We start from the raw sequence: 19,876 nt of genomic DNA, 5'->3' as shown, positions 1-19,876 counted from the left end.
GGGTGGTAGTATGTTCTTATTCACGGACTTTGGCTCTTTCCATATCGAACACCAGTAATAGAAGAAACTCCAATTCTATCCACTCCGATATAGCCAAACGTCCGGTGTCTTGGCCTAACCGTCACAGACTTTGGCATTTTCACCAATATCCTATCCTGTGACAATGTGCAATGTGCCAGTGACGATTCCATCACTATCCGGCACTACTGTCACAAGATTACTCATTCACAATTAGGCTTATCCGCTTAATGACTCAATACATAAATCAATAAATCAAAGGTATCAACCTCATACAATTGCAAATATCGATGCAATAAAGTAAAGTATGTGATTTTGGGAAACTCAAGTCAATCGGACTCGAGTTGTGCAATCCCACATCAACATAAATTTATACCTTTGTCTTCGCGGTCTGACGAAGTCGAAGTCTCGAAGTCAAATCTGTCCATATAAATCTGAAATACAATATCGCATTGGCACAATCTCAATATGCAACTCAATTCAAAATCTATTCTGATCAATATCTCAAATCAAACATAATCTGATTAATATCGAATCAAGATACAATCTAATCCATATCGACGATATCACGATATAATCGAAGTCACTACTGAATCTGATCAATATCAATACACTGATGTTTCGACGGTATAACAATGCAGTCTCGATAACCCCATCAGTCTCAACATCACAGATGTAATACCAGAATTCATAATCAATACCGGTACAACTTATAATCATTAACAATACAATCCTGATATCGAATCTTAATCAAATCAACTTCGAAAATCACAAAAATTACATACACAGTCTGTTTTTCAATCTAACTTCAATTATACGATGTTTACGATATCAGAAACACCATATATGATTCATATTCAATTCTGACAATATCATAATTTCAAATCACATCTAAACGTAACAAAACTTACGTCCAGTTGTAGCCTGCGTTGATAGGAACTCGGTACTGAAGTCAGATTTCAAATCAGATGACCAGATCGTAAATTAGAACTTGAGCTTTCCTCGGCAGCTCGTTTCTCTTCCTTTTTCATTTTGAAGAAATGAAATGTTTATATGTATATATGCATCCTGCATGTTCAAGGGACAAATGGCCACTTCTTCACGCAACACGTCTCGCGCATATGCGCGACCACCGTCGGCGCATATGCGCGAGACCTTCGAGTCTCGACGCTTGTGCCTCGGCAGCTCGCGCATATACTCGCCTCACCTCCGCGCATATGCGCGAGACCTACTGTCTCCGCATTCAGCACTCGTGCTTATGCGTGCCCCAATCGGCGCATATGCGCCAACTTCTCTGGACTTCCCTTTGGCTTCCCGCACAGCTCGTGCATATGCACGATCACTTCTCGCGCATATGCGCGAGGTCTTCTGCCACCCACGCACATATGCGCGGCTCCTTGTCGCGCATATGCGCGAGGTGTTCTGTCCTCGCACATATTCCGTGTTTTCTTCCGTCTTTTCGGTCTAATCCATTCCGTCTACAATCATATCAATTATCCCCAAATCATTTCGGATTAACAGGATAAATTTCTCGGGCCTTACACGAAGCATCTAAAAGATCCCTACATGCACTTGCCAAAATGAAAGCGGTTGCACTCCTTGCATGGTTGCCTCTCAGCGGGCTTTGACGCTCCAGGATTTTGTGGCTTTTGTGGTGCTTGTTTCTTGACTTGACCTTGAGGCTTTTGAGGCCCTTGAGGTCTAGGAGGACCCGTATATGGCTTTTTATTCGGCTGATTATTATTTTGGTGTTGTTGTCTCTTGCGCTGCATCTCAAAATCGATGTCTATCAAAGATTGTTTAGACTGAAATGCATAAGTAGTAGCAGTAGCATAATCCAAAGAACGCATCATCATAACATTATTTCGAATGATAGGCCGTAGACCATCCATGAAGTGCCTCAACTTCTCTGCAGGATCCCATAAAATCCCTCTTCATTCGCCCTCTAACATCGACAATAAAATATTTCTCATAGAATATCTCCTTGAATTGAGCCCAAGTAAGAGTAGCGATGTTAACACCATGCTCGGTTCCTTTCCACCATAAAGAAGAATCATCCCTAAACAGGTAAGTGGCACACCTTACACGGTCAGCATCTCCCATATTCAGACAACAAAAGTGTACTTCGAGTGCACGGATCCATGACTCAGCAGCAAAGGGATTGGTGGTGCCAGAAAATTCCTTCGGCCCTAGCCTCTTGAATTGATCATATATGTTATGTTGTGGCCTTGGTGCCTGCTGTACTGCTGCTTTAACTGCTGCTGAAAGAAACTAGCCATCCCCTCTAAGGCACGAGTAGCAGCATCCCCATTAGGAGGTGGGGTTGCATTCTCTTGTTGGTTCACACTGTTCTCAACTCGGTTCTCATTGATAGGGGCACGTCTAGGAGGTATTTTATCTAAACGTTTTCCAAATACTAACGTAACCAACATGCATTTAAATCTAAGTTTTCTAATAATGTGACATATCCTAATTCATTTAGCAATTTAAGCATACAAAGCATACATACTCAAAAAGCTAGTAAACATGTAACATAAACATATTATTCAAGTAATCATGCAGGTAACTTCATATTAAATCACATAAAGCATGTAAAACTTACAAATTGAGGCTTGACGACTGATCTTCCCGGCGCTGATGGTGGCACAACCCTTTATAGAACCATTGCTCTAATACCAACTGAAACTTCTGCTATTCGTTTTGCTTAAAAAGTACTCGAATTTTTTTTTCAAACTCTCAATTCGGTCGACCCTTAAACAATTATATAAAATAATCTGACACCATTTAAAAAACTAGAACAACCAACTAATAATTGAAAAGTCAAAGGAAACCGTCAAAACATGAAATCGACCAATGGTTTACAAAACCTAAAAAGAAATAAATTTGAAAAGTGTAGCTCATACTAAACCTCTCAAAAATCTCTCAAAAATCATAAATAAATAGTCGTAAAATCTTTAACATAATCATAAACGTAAATACGAAAAATAGAAGCGCTGGTCCTCGGGTCGTGTGCACCTCCAGTCCAGTCAAATCAGGCATCCAAGCCTCCCTCAACATTATTATCATACTCAACTGCATCAATCACACCTAGTGAGTCTAAAGATTCAACAGATCATATTCTTGATACCAAATAAAACGTATAAAACCGCAAGAAACCGTGAAAATATTTTTACGTGGAAATAACATTTTCATGAAATGCATAAACTTCAAAACATGAAAATTTTCATAAAAATTTCATATCATCCTCAACATATTTGTATACATATTATCCTCAACATATACGTATTCTTTTTTCCTTTTCGTTGAATTCAGATCGTTAATTGTGACTTTCGTGTTCATCTACGTCTATGTGTTGGGCGATAGATCCATCTACATGTAACAACAGTACTAAGCGGCAGGGACATCAGCAACACTCTCACCGGTCAACCGAGCCCTAGCCTTACGTATTAACATATCATCGTAAACATATTCTTATCCACAGAAACACGGTCATCGAGCTCCCACTAGGACCATAACCTTAAGGATATTAATAAAATATAATGGTATTATCCTTAATTACGTCACTTCCTTCAACGTTTCATATTCTCATCATTTTAAAAAATTTAAACATGCATATAACATTTTTCTTTTAAAGCAATCATACAACATGTCTTTTAATTGTCCACGTTAACTCATGAAATCCGTAGACATTTTAAAAATAACATTTTAACATATATGTATCCATGAACATTTAAAATAATCATATTAACAAATAAAACAGCAATCAGAGCAATGCCATGACGTTTACAAATTTTCGTGTGTAAAATTATCGTTTTACCCCTAGACGTAAAATTTAACGTTTTTTACTTTTTCTTAATTTCATTGACTCTAACATGTCCCAAATAATTATTTAAGCCTAAATTAAAATTCCCATAATTTTATTTAGCTTAAAAACTAAGTTTTTTAATTAATTCGTAATTAGTCGTTTTAAAGGCGTTTTTATCCCAAAAAAATTCCAAACTTTAATATAAAATTCCTAAATTTAAAACTTAGACTTTTTATATTATTTTAGCCCTCATGAACCACGATTCGACCCCCGTGAGCCATGTTTCAATTTATTTAACAAAGGAAAACCCTAACTTTACCCATAAAAGTTAGCTCCGAGCCATGGTTCGATTTTCACGAGCCACCCTCGAACCATGCTGGACCAAACCCTGACCAACCCCCTTGGACACCCTCCTAGACCCTTGGAACCCAAGGACCAGACCCCTAGCTCAGAAACAAAACCCCAACCCCAGCTGCAAGCATGGCCGAGAACCCCTTTAGGTGTAGGACTCTTCATGCTCTCTTAGGACCTAGCCAACCAACCTAGACGGTTAAGGGTGGGGTTCTGTACATTAAATAGTTAATAAGTTACTAATAAGGCTTAAGCCCACTTAGTAGGTAAATTAGGCCCATTAGTGCTTAATTAAAATTTTTAAAATAATTTTGTTTACATAAGTTTGTGAATTTATTAGCCGGGTTGCCAATACGTTTGTATTTTTGTTGAAAAACCAACACCAATAAAATTTACGTCCTGGCGTATAAAATTACCTCAAAACCCCTTATTTTCAAAAATATGAAAAAGAATCAACCATATTTTAAATAATTAAAAAATAATTATTTAATAAAAACATTTTACGTTTTTCAGCCATCGGTCTCCGTTCATAGATCGCAACTCGAATAATCCTTAGAAATACATTTTTAATGCATGTAAGTAGAAACTACTAAAACGTCATATAAACATGTCACATAATTGAATAAGCAATTAAACTCATTTAATTAACCATTTTCCATATTTCCTAGATTTGCATGCAGTTGGATTACGTCGTTTCAATTTTTGGACCTTACAGTTTCCGAGGACTACTGGAGGATTCAATGCCATTTGGGTGATTGTTGATCAGTTCACTAAATCAGCTCATTTTTTGCCGATCAAGAAGACATTTACCATGACTCAGTACGCAGAGCTGCACATCAGAGAGATAGTCAGACTGCACATGATTCTAGCGTCTATCGTGTCAGACAGGGATCCGAGTTTCAAGTCTGCATTCCGGAAGAGTCTCGAGCAGGCGTTGGGTAAGAAGCTACTGTTCAATACTGCTTTTCATCCTCAGACAGACGGACAATCAGAGAGGGTGTTTCAGATTCTGGAGGACCTACTCCGAGCTTGCATGATTGACTTCCAGGGCAGCTGGGAGCCGAAGTTTCCTCTTGTAGAGTTCAAATACAACAACAGTTACCAGGAATCGATAGGTATGGCTCCATACGAGGCACTTTACGGGTGGAAGTGTAGGTCGCCACTCTATTGGAATGAGGTAGGAGAACGAGCAGAGTTGGATCTGGACATTGTAAGGCACACAGCAGAGTTAGTGGCCAGGATTCGAGACAGGATGAAGACTGCACAGAGCCGTCAGAAGAATTATGCAGATCAGAGGCGGCAAAATCTTGAGTTTGCAGTAGGGGATCATTTCTTCGTGAAGGTCGCACCGATGAAGGGCGTGATGAGGTTCGGGAAGAAGGTCAAGCTTAGCCCTAAATTCATCGGACCATTCGAGATCATAGAGAGAGTTGGAACATTTGCGTATAGAGTTGCATTACCGCCGAATCTGGCGGGAGTTCATAATGTGTTCCACGTCTCCATGCTGCGGAAGTACATGTCGAATCCTTCGCATGTGCTTAACTATGAGCCACTTCAGCTGACACCGCACCTATCATTCGAGGAGAAACCCACCCAGATTTTGGACAGACAGGAGAAGAGGCTCCGAAATAAGGTGATCCAGATGGTCAAGGTCAAATGGCTGAATCATTCCAGGGAGGAGTCCTCGTGAGAGACCGAGATCGAGACCGAGATGAGGAGTCGCTACCCGGAGTTACTCGGTATGTTCTAAATTTCGAGGACGAAATTTTATTTAAGGGGGGACAGTTGTAAGGTCCAAGAATTTAATTCACGTAACATAAATACATGCAATCTAGAATTTTATTTAAATTATGTGTTTAATTATTTTTACGCATAATTACTGCATGATAGGATTTATTTCATGAAATTTTAAAAGTTAATGCATTAGGGTTTGTGGATGCATTTCGCGCTCGAACGAGGAACAGAGACCAGGAAATTATCAGGAAAATTTTTTTTATTACATGATTAATTTTATTAATTAAAATAAGATGTTTAAATGTATTTTCAAGAAATGGGCTTTGTTGGGTATTTTACCCGCTAGAGCATATTTTCCAACAATACGCAGATTTTATCGAAACGAAGGACTTTGTGAGGGTTCGGGTATTATTTTCAAAAACTTACCAAAACGAAAAATTTTTCGAGTGTGTTTGAACTTAATGGGCCTACTTTTAAGCTTAATGGGCTCCCAATCCATTTCCTACCCTTTAATTTTATACTAGAGCACATTAAATATTTTATTTAACCTTAACCTAGCACCTAATTATTATTTAACCTAAACTTAATCCCCCCCACCAGCCGACACACCCCATAGTGTTAGAGTAGGTGTCCGTCGAGCCAAGTGTTGGCCGAGTGTTCACAATGAAACTCTATGTATGAACAGTCTTTATTTTAATAATATTTGAAATTATTATTTTGGCACATCTTTATCTGTATACCCATGCTAGTTGCATAGATAAAACCCTTAAATATACAAATAGTAGAAAGAATATGAGATGCTCATAGGATGAGTATCATGAAACTCATATTTGGAATACTGTATATTCTAAACAGTTCCTAGTCGATTCAGCCGCCACTAAGAAGGATATAGGCCGCTCGAGTTCGAGACTAGTATCTGCGATGTGGGTACCATGTTTCATTGGTAGGGGACATTGTGATGTCCGAGCATGCAGATAGGTGCTCCTGGTAGAGTGCACTGAACAACCCTTCATAAAGGACTTTCCAAGTGGTTCTCACTTATCGAGTGGAAAAGTCCTAGTTTATGGTTGTACACCATTAGTCCTTATGACCCGGGACAACATTGAGACTCTTTGTGCTAGAATTACACTTTGACTTGTTTACCGACTCTCATGGGGTCATTAGGTGGCAAGGTTGGGTGTTCTGTCGAAACATATAGGAGTCGATGCATTGTAGTCGGGGATTCACCGCTTACCTTCGGGTATGGATATCCTATGTGTTCTCATGTGTATGTAGGTTGAAATCTCTGATCAGAGTATGGTGGTAATTATGAAAGGGGTTTCATAGATTACACCATCGATGCAACTACGACATGACACATAGTATCGATTCATTGACAACTCTCGATAAACCAATGGTTGTCGAATCGGTCGGCATATATGAGTTGAAGGGACCGTATTGTACGCTAACCATAATTGAATGGTTCTTGCAGGCACTATCATTTGATACCTAGGGAATCATGTAAGCGATGCTGCTAGGCGTTTAACATGGTTGGTTGGGTACTATCAGACTTGAGTTCTGACGTTCTTGTTAACAAGGAGTTGATAAGTAAGAATGGAGCAATTGGGGTATGCTCGTATAAGGACATGTTTAGTCCGAATCACATGGAGATGTGAACCCACGGCTATTTGTATCAATAAACCATTGAGGGCCACACAAGTACTAGCTTTCTAGATCCCGTTGAGAAGTTAAAATAGTTTAATGTGTTGAACGGCTTATAAATGAGTTTGTAAGCGTAAGGAAAAATAGAAGTATGACTTCTATGAGAGAAATGTAATTTTAATTTATGAATGTGTTCCTAAATTAAAAGTTGGACAAATAAATAATGTATTTGAAAATTTTGATTTTCATAAACATTATTATGGACTAAATTAAATTAATTCAAGTGTTGAATTAATTTAACACTAATGGGCCTAGTAGAGTCCAAATAATTAAATTAATTCAAGTGTTGAATTAATTAAATAACATTAGGCTTTGTAGAGCTCAATTAGAAATAATTATTAAACTAGTGGGCTTGAGTAAAATCAAGTAAACTTTAAATGGGCTCAAATGTGTTTGAGAAATTTAAAATAAAAGTCCATGGGCCTTGTAATTGTTACAGGCCTAAATAAATTTGCATGCATGGGAGGTGAAAAGTTGGGAGACAACTTTTGCAACATCCAAGGCATGGCATGCCTTTGGAATACACAACACCTTTTATCACAACCAAGACTAGTCTTCCCTCCTCCCATTTTTGAATGCCTTGGCCGAAATATTGGGGGCTCTCTCCTTCATATTTATCTCAATTTTTGTTCTTCAATTGTTGAAGAAAGAAATCACTTCTCTTTGAAAAATCCTTTTGTTTTTCTAGTGCAAAATAAGAGGGGATCTTCTTAGCAAGTGGTGGGCCTAATTTTGAGCAAGGTGTGTTCAAGGAAAGCTTGTAGAAGTTCATCCTTTGAAGAGCCAAGTTGTTTACAACTTGGTTGGAGCCATCATCAACCTCAAGAGGTTGATAGGTATAATTTCTTAACACCCTGTGAATGTCATAGTTGTTTTAGTATATGCTACACACCTAGTACAAGGTGGCCGAAATTTCAACGTAAAATCGAAAATATTTGAGCTTCCGTTGCGCTTTTGGTCACCTAAAATCGATCCCTTTCAAGTCGTATCAGAGCTAAGGGTACTAGTTTTTGTAGCATATACATAATATTATATTGATGTCGATTTCTAACCGCATGAGATGAAATTTTTGCAACAAAATCAAGGCCAAAACAAAGGGGTTTTCGGGCAGCATGTTGCTACCCATTTCGGGCAGCTCGGGCTGCCCGAATCCCCCCCTTCAAAAATAAAAAAAAAATTTGCATGTTGGCCGGAATCCGGCGACGGAGCTCCGGCGACGGAGCTCCGGTGACGGCGATGACGACTAGGGTTTTCAAAAGGTGTTTTGAAATATCAAAGTGTCATGGGCCTTGAGTTGTTGGGTCATTGGATGGCTAACATATTTGTGAATTTTAAATAGGACAAAATGTTTTTGGTGAAAAATGTGTTTTTGGGCCCTTAAGTTTAAAATTTCAAAAGTTGCAAATATTTTCTCATGAAATAAATAATTGAAGTTGGACTTTAGTTATTTATAGTAAATGGTGATTTACAAGAAATTCGGTTATAAATAAATTAATTAGAAAGTAGACAAAGGTGTTTGTATACTTTGTTAATTTAGTTTACAATCGTGGCGGTTAGTGATTGGATCAAGATATATAATATTGAATCAATTAATTATTGTGATAATTAATTGATGGTGTATGATATGTGATATTATGCATGAAGGATGATCATAAGCCCAAGACCAATTTGCTAGGTGTATGCTAGGATATTTTGTGTTGAATGATTGTAATAATTATCAATATATAAAGTGGACTTGGTTTATGGGCCGTTCCCACCCCCATGAGATGTATCCCTATTTGCTATGGATATTTATTTGTAATATTAGTATAGTGGATGATCAAGATTGGAAGATGGTGGCCATGATGATTATGAAGATCGAAGACATGTAAATATTGGAAGCTAATGTAATAATTGCATTTGCATCCCTTGCATTTCCCTAGGATTGGACCTAGGCCCGTGTTTAGCTCACACGGGCCATTAGTTTTGGGGCGATTGATCATCCTTGTTTTGTTTACTGTTTATAATATATGCATGATATGTTATAAATAATGAGTATGTGCGTTATTATTATGATAATAACAAAGTTGCATGAATCCGGCAAACATACGATCAAACATGGCGAGTTTTTTAATAAAATTAATGATGAGACCTTTCAAAATTAAAAACCCTCATTTTGAATAAGATTCAAAATTAATATCAAGCCCGAAAAGGGGAATTATAAATTTGTTTATAATTTCCATGTCTTCCATCGACAATGGGTGCATGATGAACGCTACCCGTACTCGGGGCTCGGCTCATATTATTGGGGGGGCCCTGGGTGCCGGAAAGCTGTGACATCCATTGACATGGTGATGTGAACTACGTGGAACTCCCATGATTTCGGCTCATATTATTGGGGGAACTCATGGCGACCGTCCATTAAGGTTCAACATCGATGGGTAAGGCTTGACACGTGAAGATGAACGACGTCATATTATTGGGTCCTAATCAAACGTGAGACAAAGGTTTACGTTGAGGGTTGCATTGTGATGCAATTGAAAACTACCTTTTAGGAATTGTGATTGGCTGATATTATTCGGGATCATAATTCGCTAATTGGACCTTACGTACCTACTGAGGAAAGGAGTTTCCTGTTTTCACTAGAGGGAAGTGAAAATGTCAAAACAGTGGGAGCGAAAATTTATAAAGTAAAAGTCCATACTTTATATCTTACTAAATATTTTAAAATAGTCATTAACATTTATCTGTTTTACTTTTCAGTACAAAATTTGACAATGTCTTGGATTCGCAATCCGCTATCCGCAATACTCGAAAAACACGTGTTAACTGGACCTAATTACATCACTTGGCTAAGAAACCTAAAGATCGTCTTGAACTCGGAAAAGAGTGCATATACACTGACTGAGTCGCTCCCTGTTGAGGCTCCGACTAGCTGCACTCCAGAGGAATTGCAGACCTACAAGGATTGGTGTGACCATGACTTGAAGGCTAGGTGTTATATGCAGGCTTCTATGAATGATGAGCTGCAGAGGCGTTTTGAGGATGCAAAGAATGCTCCTGACATTCATATGCACCTCAAGGAGCTCTTTGGTGAGCAGACTCGGCCTCTTAAGCATGCTACCGTCAAGGAGCTGATCACTATGCACATGCGAGATGGGGCCTCGGTCCATGAGCATGGCCTGAAGATGATTGGGCTCGTGGACAAGCTCGTTGGCATGGATTTGATATTGCCTTCGGAGTTGACCACCGACGTGTTGCTGTTATCGCTGCCTAGCTCATTTGATTCTTTTGTGGTGAACTTCAACATAAACAAGATGGAGCCGACCCTTGAGGAGTTGGTGAATATGCTTGTGACTTTTGAGTCCACCATCAAGAAAGAGAATCCGGTTCTTTTGTTGGGCTCTTCATCTGGTACGAAGACCGGTCCACCCGGGAAGGGAAAGAAGCGTTCTTTCCAACGTCCCAAGAAGAACGTGCCCTTGAAGAGGCAGACTCCGGGTCCCGTTGTGGCAGCCACACCAGTGAAGGCTGACAAGACTGTTGACATCTGTCATCACTGCAAGAAGCCTGGACATTGGAGTCGTAACTGCAGGGAATATCTTGCCCAGAAGAGTTCTGGAAACGGTATGTTCTATATTGAAGTAAACATTTCAATTAACTCTACTTCTTGGGTATTGGATACCGGCTGTGGCTCACATCTCTGTAATGATTTGCAGGCGATGGGAAGAAGTAGGAGGCTCAGGGAAGGTGAGACCTTCTTGAGGATGGGCAATGGAGCAAGGGTTGCTGCCAAAGCCGTAGGAGATGTTTATTTGCATTTGAACAATGAATTTAAGCTTGTTTTGAGAGATGTTTTGTTTGTACCAGACTTGGTGAAAAACATTATTTTCATTTCTATGCTTGATAAAGATGGATTTTCTTGTTTATTTAGCAAATGTGTTTGCAATATTTACAAGAATGAATGTTTAATTGGTACTGGAGAACTTGAAAACAATCTCTACACCTTAAAATTGAAAGATATACCACTTAACAATGTCCAAGCTATAACAACAACAAAAAAGCGCAAACAAGATACTCTAAATTCGGCACAATTATGGCATGCTCGATTAGGACATATTTCCCTAAGAAGGATGAACAAGCTAGTGGGAGTGGGCATGTTTGATATGTCTGATATTAATGCTCGCACGACTTGTGAATCCTGTCTAAAAGGAAAGATGACCAAGATTCCCTTTAAAGGCCATGTGGAGCGAGCCAAAGGGTTGTTGGATTTGATCCATACCGATGTGTGCGATCCGCTTAGCATCACCACTAAGCATGGACATGCCTACTTCATCACCTTTACCGATGACTTTTCGAGGTATGGGTATGTGTATTTGATGAAATACAAGTCTGAAGCCTTTGAAAGGTTCAAAGAATTCAGAAGTGAAGTAGAGAAACAGTTGGGACGAAGCATCAAGACACTTCGATCGGATCGAGGTGGTGAGTACTTGAGTGCCGAGTTACAAGAGTATCTTAGGGAGAATGGGATTCTCTCGCAGTGGACTCCGCCTGCTACACCACAGTTGAATGGTGTTTCGGAGCGTCGTAACCGGACTTTGATGGACATGGTTCGGTCTATGATGGGGTTCGCGGAGTTGCCGCCATCCTTTTGGGGATATGCGCTTGAGACAGCGGCACTGTTGTTGAACAATATCCATTCAAAGGCAGTTGACAAGACACCATATGAGATATGGATGGCTAAGCCACCCAAATATTCTTATCTTAGAATATGGGGGTGCCCTGCTTATATGAAACAGGTAGTGGGAGATAAATTGGATAGTCGATCCATTTTATGTTACTTTGTGGGATATCCAAAGAATTCGGTTGGATACTACTTCTATCATCCCCAAGAAACAAAAGTGTTTGTTTCTAGGAATGCAACCTTTTTGGAAAATGAATTTCTATTGGATAGAAAAGGCGAGATGATAGAACTCGAAGAGGTTCGAGAGACACCCACAGTTATAGAACCCACACCCGAAGAGCCAAGAGAGGAGATACAAGCTCCTAGAAGATCCGAGAGAATCTCAAGACCACCTATGAGGTATGGTCTGCTTCTTGAAGAGGGCCATGATGAGCCTTCAAGGAAGCGTTATCTGATGCCGATTCATCCAAGTGGCTTGAATTAATGGAATCTGAGATGAATTCCATGCATTCGAACCAAGTGTGGAATCTTGTGGATCCACCTGAGGGAATTGTTCCCATAGGGTGTAAATGGATTTACAAGAGGAAATTTGGGGCGGATGGGAAGGTATTGACCTTCAAGGCGCGATTGGTGGCAAAAGGATATACTCAAAGACAAGGAGTTGACTTTGAGGAAACCTTTTCTCCAGTTGCAATGTTCAAGTCCATAAGGATTTTGCTAGCCATAGCTGCATGGTATGACTATGAGATATGGCAGATGGATGTTAAGACAGCCTTTCTTAATGGGGATATTAAGGAAGAGATTTACATGTCTCAACCCGAAGGGTTTACATCTATCGGAAGTAATCATATGGTATGCAAACTTCAAAGATCTATTTATGGTCTAAAGCAGGCATCTAGGAGTTGGAACCTCGGATTCGATAGTACAATCAAAGAGTTTGGATTTGCTAAGAATCCTGAGGAACCCTGTGTATAATAAGGTCAGTGGGAGTGCTGTGACATTCCTTGTGCTTTATGTTGATGACATTCTACTCATTGGGAATGATGTAGGGATGTTGGAATCAACTAAGATATGGTTAGCAAGTAAGTTCTCGATGCAGGACTTGGGTGAAGCATCTTTTGTATTGCGAATACAGATCTATAGAGATAGATCAAAAAGATTGCTTGGTCTCACCCAGTCCACATACATTGATACCATCGTGGAGCGGTTCTCGATGGATGAGTCCAAGAGAGGACATCTACCAATGTGTCATGGCGTGTCCCTATCCAAGTTTATGTCTCCCAAGACTGATGCAGAGATAGCGGCGATGGCAAGCATTCCTTATGCATCTGCGATTGGTAGCATCATGTATGGGATGATATCTACACGTCCTGACGTGGATTTTGCACTAAGTGTAGTGAGTAGATATCAATCTAACCCTGGTCTTCCACACTGGAAAGCTGTGAAAGACATCCCCAAGTATTTGAGAAAGACCAATAAGTTGTTCTTTGTCTATGGGGGTGGAGAACTGAAATTGAAAGGCTATACCGACTCTAGCTTCCAAAGCGATACCGATGACTCGAAGTCAACCTCTGGGTTCATATTCATGCTCAATGGTGCTGCTGTCTCTTGGAAGAGTTCCAAGCAAGACAGTACAGCGGATTCCACCACTGAGGCAGAATATATTGCTGCATCAGCTGCAGCAAAGGAGGCTGTTTGGATAAGGAATTTCGTCCAAGAGTTGGGCGTCATTCCTAATGGAGTTGCTCCTGTCCCTATGTTTTGTGACAACACAGGAGCCATTGCTCAAGCAAAGGAGCCGAGGTCTCATCAGAAGTCCAAACACGTATTGAGAAAGTACCACATCCTCAGAGAGATCGTGGAAAGAGGAGATCTCACGATTGACAAAGTCGGCTCCGCAGATAATGTTGCTGATCCACTAACTAAGCCTTTACCTGGACCATTATTCGAGAAGCATCGCGAATCAATGGGTTTGAAGCATATGGGTAGTTGGCTCTAGTGCAAGTGGGAGATTGTTAGAGTAGGTGCCCGTCCAGCCAAGTGTTGGCCGAGTGTTCACAATGAAACTCTATGTATGAATAGTCTTTATTTTAATAATATTTGAAATTATTATTTTGGCACATCTTTATCTGTATACCCATGCTAGTAGCATAGATAAAGCCCTTGAATATACAAATAGTAGAAAGAATATGAGATGCTCATATGATGAGTATCATGAAACTCATATTTGGAATACTGTATATTCTAAACAGTTCCTAGTCGATTCAGCCGCCACTAAGAAGGATATAGGCCGCTCGAGTTCGAGACTAGTATCTGCGATGTGAGTACCATGTTTCATTGGTAGGGGACATTGTGATGTCCGAGCATGCAGATAGGTGCTCATGGTAGAGTGCACTGAACAACCCTCCATAAAAGACTTTCCAAGTGGTTCTCACTTATCGAGTGGAAAAGTCCTAGTTTATGGTTGTACACCATTAGTCCTTATGACCCGGGACAACATTGAGACTCTATGTGCTAGAATTACACTTTGACTTGTTTACCGACTCTCATGGGGTCGTCAGGTGGCAAGGTTGGGTATTCTGTCGAAAGATATAGGAGTCGATGCATTGTAGTCGGGGATTCACCGCTTACCTTCGGGTATGGATATCCTATGTGTTCTCATGTGTATGTAGGTTGAAATCTCTGATCAGAGTATGGTGGTAATTATGAAAGGGGTTTCATAGATTACACCATCGATGCAACTACGACATGACACATAGTATCGATTCATTGACAACTCTCGATAAACCAATGGTTGTCGAATCGGTCGGCATATATGAGTTGAAGGGACCGTACTGTACGCTAACCATAATTGAATGGTTCTTGCAGGCACTATCATTTGATACCTAGGGAATCATGTAAGCGATGCTGCTAGGCGTTTAACATGGTTGGTTGGGTACTATCAGACTTGAGTTCTGACGTTCTTGTTATCAAGGAGTTGATAAGTAAGAATGGAGCAATTGGGTATGCTCGTATAAGGACATGTTTAGTCCGAATCACATGGAGATGTGAACCCACGGCTAGTTGTATCAATGAACGATTGAGGGCCACACAAGTACTAGCTTTCTAGATCCCGTTGAGAAGTAAAATAGTTCAAAGTGTTGAACGGCTTATAAATGAGTTTATAGGCGTAAAGAAAAATAGAAGTATGACTTCTATGAGAGAAATGTAACTTTTAATTTATGAATGTGTTCCTAAATTAAAAGTTGGCCAAGTAAATAATGTATTTGAAAATTGTGATTTTCATAAACATTATTATGGACTAAATTAAATTAATTCAAGTGTTGAATTAATTAAACACTAGTGGGCCTAGTAGAGTCCAAATAATTAAATTAATTCAAGTGTTGGATTAATTAAACAATATTGGGCCTTGTAGAGCCCAATTAGAAATAATTATTAAACTAGTGGGTTTGAGTAAAATCAAGTAAACTTTAAATGGGCTCAAATGTGTTTGAGAAATTTAAAATAAAAGTCCATGGGCCTTGTAAATGTTACAAGCCTAAATAGATTTGCATGCATGGGAGGTGAAAAGTTGGAAGACAACTTTTGCAACATCCAAGGCATGGCATGCCTTTGGAATACACAACACCTTTTACCACCACCAAGACTAGTCTTCCCTCCTCCCATTTTTGAATGCCTTGGCCGAAATATTGGGGGCTCTCTCCTTCATATTTCTCTCAATTTTTGTTCTTCAATTGTTGAAGAAAGAAATCTCTTCTCTTTGAAAAATCCTTTTGTTTTTCTAGTGCAAAATAGGAGGGGATCTTCTTAGAAAGTGGTGGGCATAATTTTGAGCAAGGTGTGCTCAAGGAAAGCTTGTAGAAGTCCTTTGAAGAGCCAAGTTGTTTAGAACTTGGTTGGAGCCATCATCAACCTCAAGAGGTTGATAGGTATAATTTCTTAACACCCTATGAATGTCATAGTTGTTTTTGTATATGCTACACACCTAGTACAAGGTGGCCGAAATTTCCATGTAAAATCAAAAATATTTGAGCTTCCGTTGCGCTTTCGGTCACCTAAAATCGATCCCTTTCACATACCATATTAGTTTCTCTCGATTTCAGTAGCCTCTCATCATCAAATTCGGCCAAGCTTCATCTTTCAAAGAAAAATCCCTCCGATGCCTTCCCTTCGCGTGGTTCTTCAAAGTTCTCGTTCAATATACATCAAGGCACGCATGTACTTTAATTTTTGCATCATACATGCTAGATACTTGCTGATATGTGTGTTTAGTTGCATAGAAACTCTAGATCCAACATATAACGTGGAAAGGCTTCGGTTTTTGTTCAAGTTTTTGCATTTGTTTTCATCCAACTCACGTTTTCTTTAATTTGTTGCAAGGGGGCTGCTGTAATGTGATGTGAGGGTCTGTTATCACCAAAAGGAAGTTTTTTTTTAGCAGGAGTTGAGGCCTTGTTGAGTTGGGAGGGAGACGCGTGAAGTTCTTGATGCGTTGGCTCCTTGGTGAGGAGATCGGTGGCTTGGCTCGAATCGGCGGTGCAAGGGTCGATCCAGACCATGGACCAGGCCCTGGTGGGTCTGAGACACAGCCTAGGTAGGCCCGACCATTGCTGGAACAAGCCTTGTAGTTGGTGGAGCGTGTTGTGCGTTTGGGGTGATGCTCGATCGAGTGGGCTGTGCTTCGTGCATGGGGCCCTGTGCGTGGGTTCAATGGGTTAAAGAGGTCCTAGGGTGGAATAAGGAAGGTGGGTTAGTAGCCGGTTCCGTCGGATGTGGGCTAGATCGAGAACTATGGGAAGGGTCGCACCAAAGGTTGCTTGGGGCGTTGCTGAATTTTTCCAGACACGTTGGTGTATGGCAGAGAGTTTAGAGCTCTGTGTTTTTGAGCTTTTTAGGGCCTTATATTAGATGTTTTTAAGGTGTGTGGTAAAGATTTGAGAAAAATTTGGTTAAGTTTAGGATCGACTCGGGTTAAAACCGGGGCTCCGGTCCAAGTTTTAAAACGAATCGTTTAAATTTTTAAACGGGCTAGAGTTTGCGTCTAAGAAATACTTATAAATATGATTTGGAACATTTTAAGGACTTTGGTTAGCTTCGGGTCAAATTTTAGAGGTACAGGAGTAAAATGGTAATTTTGAGTTTCCAGGGGCAAAATGGTGATTTTGCACCCCGGAGTGAGTTTAGTCCTCTCAGCACCCTGAGCACATTTTTATCATGTTTTAAATGTTTATGCATCATGTTTATGATTTTTATGTAATTATGATAAGTATGGTGCATGCTTGGTTTTAAGAAAAAAGTTTCATATATTCATGTTTTTATTAAGTGCTGAAAATGATGATGTTTTTGAAGCAAAGAAATTGGAAGTGACGGACGATGTATATGTATACAATGACATGAGATATGATGAATTGAGGCCAAGGCTCAGTGAACCGGTAATGCTGTTGCTGATGTCCCCGCAACCCGGTACCGTGGTTATACGTAAATGAATCCATCGAATAGAGCTGATACGATAGAGCTGATACAAAAGTCACAACTAATAAACTGAATTCAATTAAAAAAAATTTATACGTATACGATGACATGATGAGACATACTTTGACATGATATGATTTTATTTATATTCATGCTTTTAAGTTCACGAAATATATGTTGAGTATGATATTTTTCACTGCTGTGTGCCATGTATATGCACTTGTTATTCTAGTACAGGTGTGTTGAGTCTTTAGACTCACTAGGCGTGTGGAATGCAGGTGAGCTTGATGGTGAGGGGACTAGAGGTGCCGAACTCTGAGTAGACAGACCTGGTGCAGTGACACGACCCGAGGACCGCATGTTTTCCGCATAATGATTTATGAGATTTGAGAGGAGATGAACATTTTCATATGTTGATAATTTTAAGATTTTTATTCATGTGTCTTTACGTATGATTTTGGATGAGTTTGGTTATTTTAAACTGCACTATTTTTACTGTCAAATATTTACGATTATTTTTAAATGTTATTTCGAAAATGTGAGCTTTAAAAAAATATATATTTCCGCACTTTTAAATGAGTAGACGTTACATATTTGACTGCAGTTATTTTTATTCAATTGTTGACTGCTTTTATTTGCTTGCATGTGTATGAGTATTTTCAAACATAGCTTCCAAAAAAAACAAAAAACAAAAAAATTTCTAGTAGTATTTTAGTAGTAAATATTACAGTTGGTATCAGAGTAAGGGTTCTTGTAAAGGGTTGTGTCACCACCATCTTCAGAAGCACAGTCGTCAAGCCTGAAGTCTGTAAGTGTACATGTTCTAAGTGTTGTGAATGCTTTTAATGCTACCACCTAAATTTTTACATGATATATGTTTTACAATACTTGTTTAATTGTTTGTATATTTTGGGATTAAAAGTTTTGAAAGTTAGATTGTATTGCATGATGGGTTACATTTAGAATTTGGACTGTATTCAGATATTATGCCTCCCAAAAGAGCTCCTAGTACTGACAGACAGGATGATAATCCTGAAGGTGACAGAGGCTTTCCAACACCACCGTCAAGTGACCCTGTTACTCGAGTTCTGGAGGATATTGCGCGACTGATGGAGCAGGCTCAGTAGGCTCCAAGACCCTAGACTGATATTTATGAGCAGTTCAGACGGCTCAACCCGAAAGAGTTCAGGGGCACTACTGGCCCATTTGTGGCAGAGGGTTGGATTCTGTCACTGGAGTTGCACTTCCAGTATTTAGACATGAGAGATGGTGACCGAGTCAGATGCATCACGTATATGCTGATGGATAATGCATCCCTGTGGTGGGAGGGAGCAGCGCATGGAGTGGATTTGGCTACCCTCACTTGGAATCAGTTCAAGGACATCTTCTACAACAAATATTTTCCCGCTGATGTCAGGGGACGCCTGACACGAGAGTTCATGATTCTATGCCATGGGGACTTATCTGTTGCTGATTTTATCATGAGGTTCGATCGGGGTTGTAACTTTGTGCTCCATATTGCCAGAGATGCAACTGAGAAGTTGAGGCACTTCATGAATGGTCTCAGACTTACCATACGCCGGAATGTCATTTTGATGAGGCCGGCTACTTACGATGCTGCCACTGCTTGTGCTTTTCTAGCAGAGAAGGCCCTGAGGGATATTGATGTGGAGATGCAGCGGAAGAGGCATCAGGCCCAGCAGAGTTCACAGCCTCAGAAAAAGTTTATCGGGCCAACCCGGAATCAGGGGCAATAGAAGCCTCAAGGATAGTTCAAGAGACCAGGGCAGCAGAAGCCACCGCAGGCCCCAGGTGCTCCTAAGCCGGAGGAGAGACAACCCTGTAAGCAGTGCAACTGTTTTCATTACGGTAAGTGTATGTGGGGGACATTTAAGTGCTTTATTTGCAAAGAAGAGGGGCACAAAGCTCCAGACTTCCATAGGAACAATGGCCCTACTACTGGCAGAGCCTATGTTATGGATGCTGAGGAGGCGGAGGCGGAGCAAGAATCGACACTGATCATCGGTAACATTATTGTTTAAAATTTTTATTGTCGCCTCGATTGAATGGATGTTAAATTTGTTGAGTAAATTACCATTGGGATCGAGAACCTAAAATAAAGTAGGTGGCAT

The 19,876-nt window shown here is 40.0% G+C and overlaps 2 protein-coding genes across 2 annotated transcripts in view; both read left to right on the top strand.

Annotated features, from left to right (window-relative positions):
- Positions 1–18,871, top strand: part of LOC142541875 (uncharacterized) — a 37,363-nt gene extending 18,492 nt beyond the window's left edge. Inside the window, exon 3 of the mRNA XM_075648334.1 lies at positions 18,726–18,871. Coding sequence (XP_075504449.1) covers positions 18,726–18,871 — 146 coding nt within the window. The remainder of the gene's footprint in view (positions 1–18,725) is intronic.
- Positions 18,872–19,003: 132 nt separating this feature from the next.
- Positions 19,004–19,501, top strand: LOC142541874 (uncharacterized). Its single transcript, XM_075648333.1, has one exon. It carries the CDS (start codon positions 19,004–19,006, stop codon positions 19,499–19,501), a length of 498 nt encoding a protein of 165 aa, XP_075504448.1.
- Positions 19,502–19,876: the final 375 nt, after the last annotated feature.

Source organism: Primulina tabacum, chromosome 4 (genome assembly GCF_025594145.1).
Source record: "Primulina tabacum isolate GXHZ01 chromosome 4, ASM2559414v2, whole genome shotgun sequence".
NCBI classification, from domain to species: domain Eukaryota; kingdom Viridiplantae; phylum Streptophyta; class Magnoliopsida; order Lamiales; family Gesneriaceae; genus Primulina; species Primulina tabacum.
Note: the sequence above shows the minus strand (reverse complement) of the source record. Positions and strands in the feature narration are given on the sequence as shown.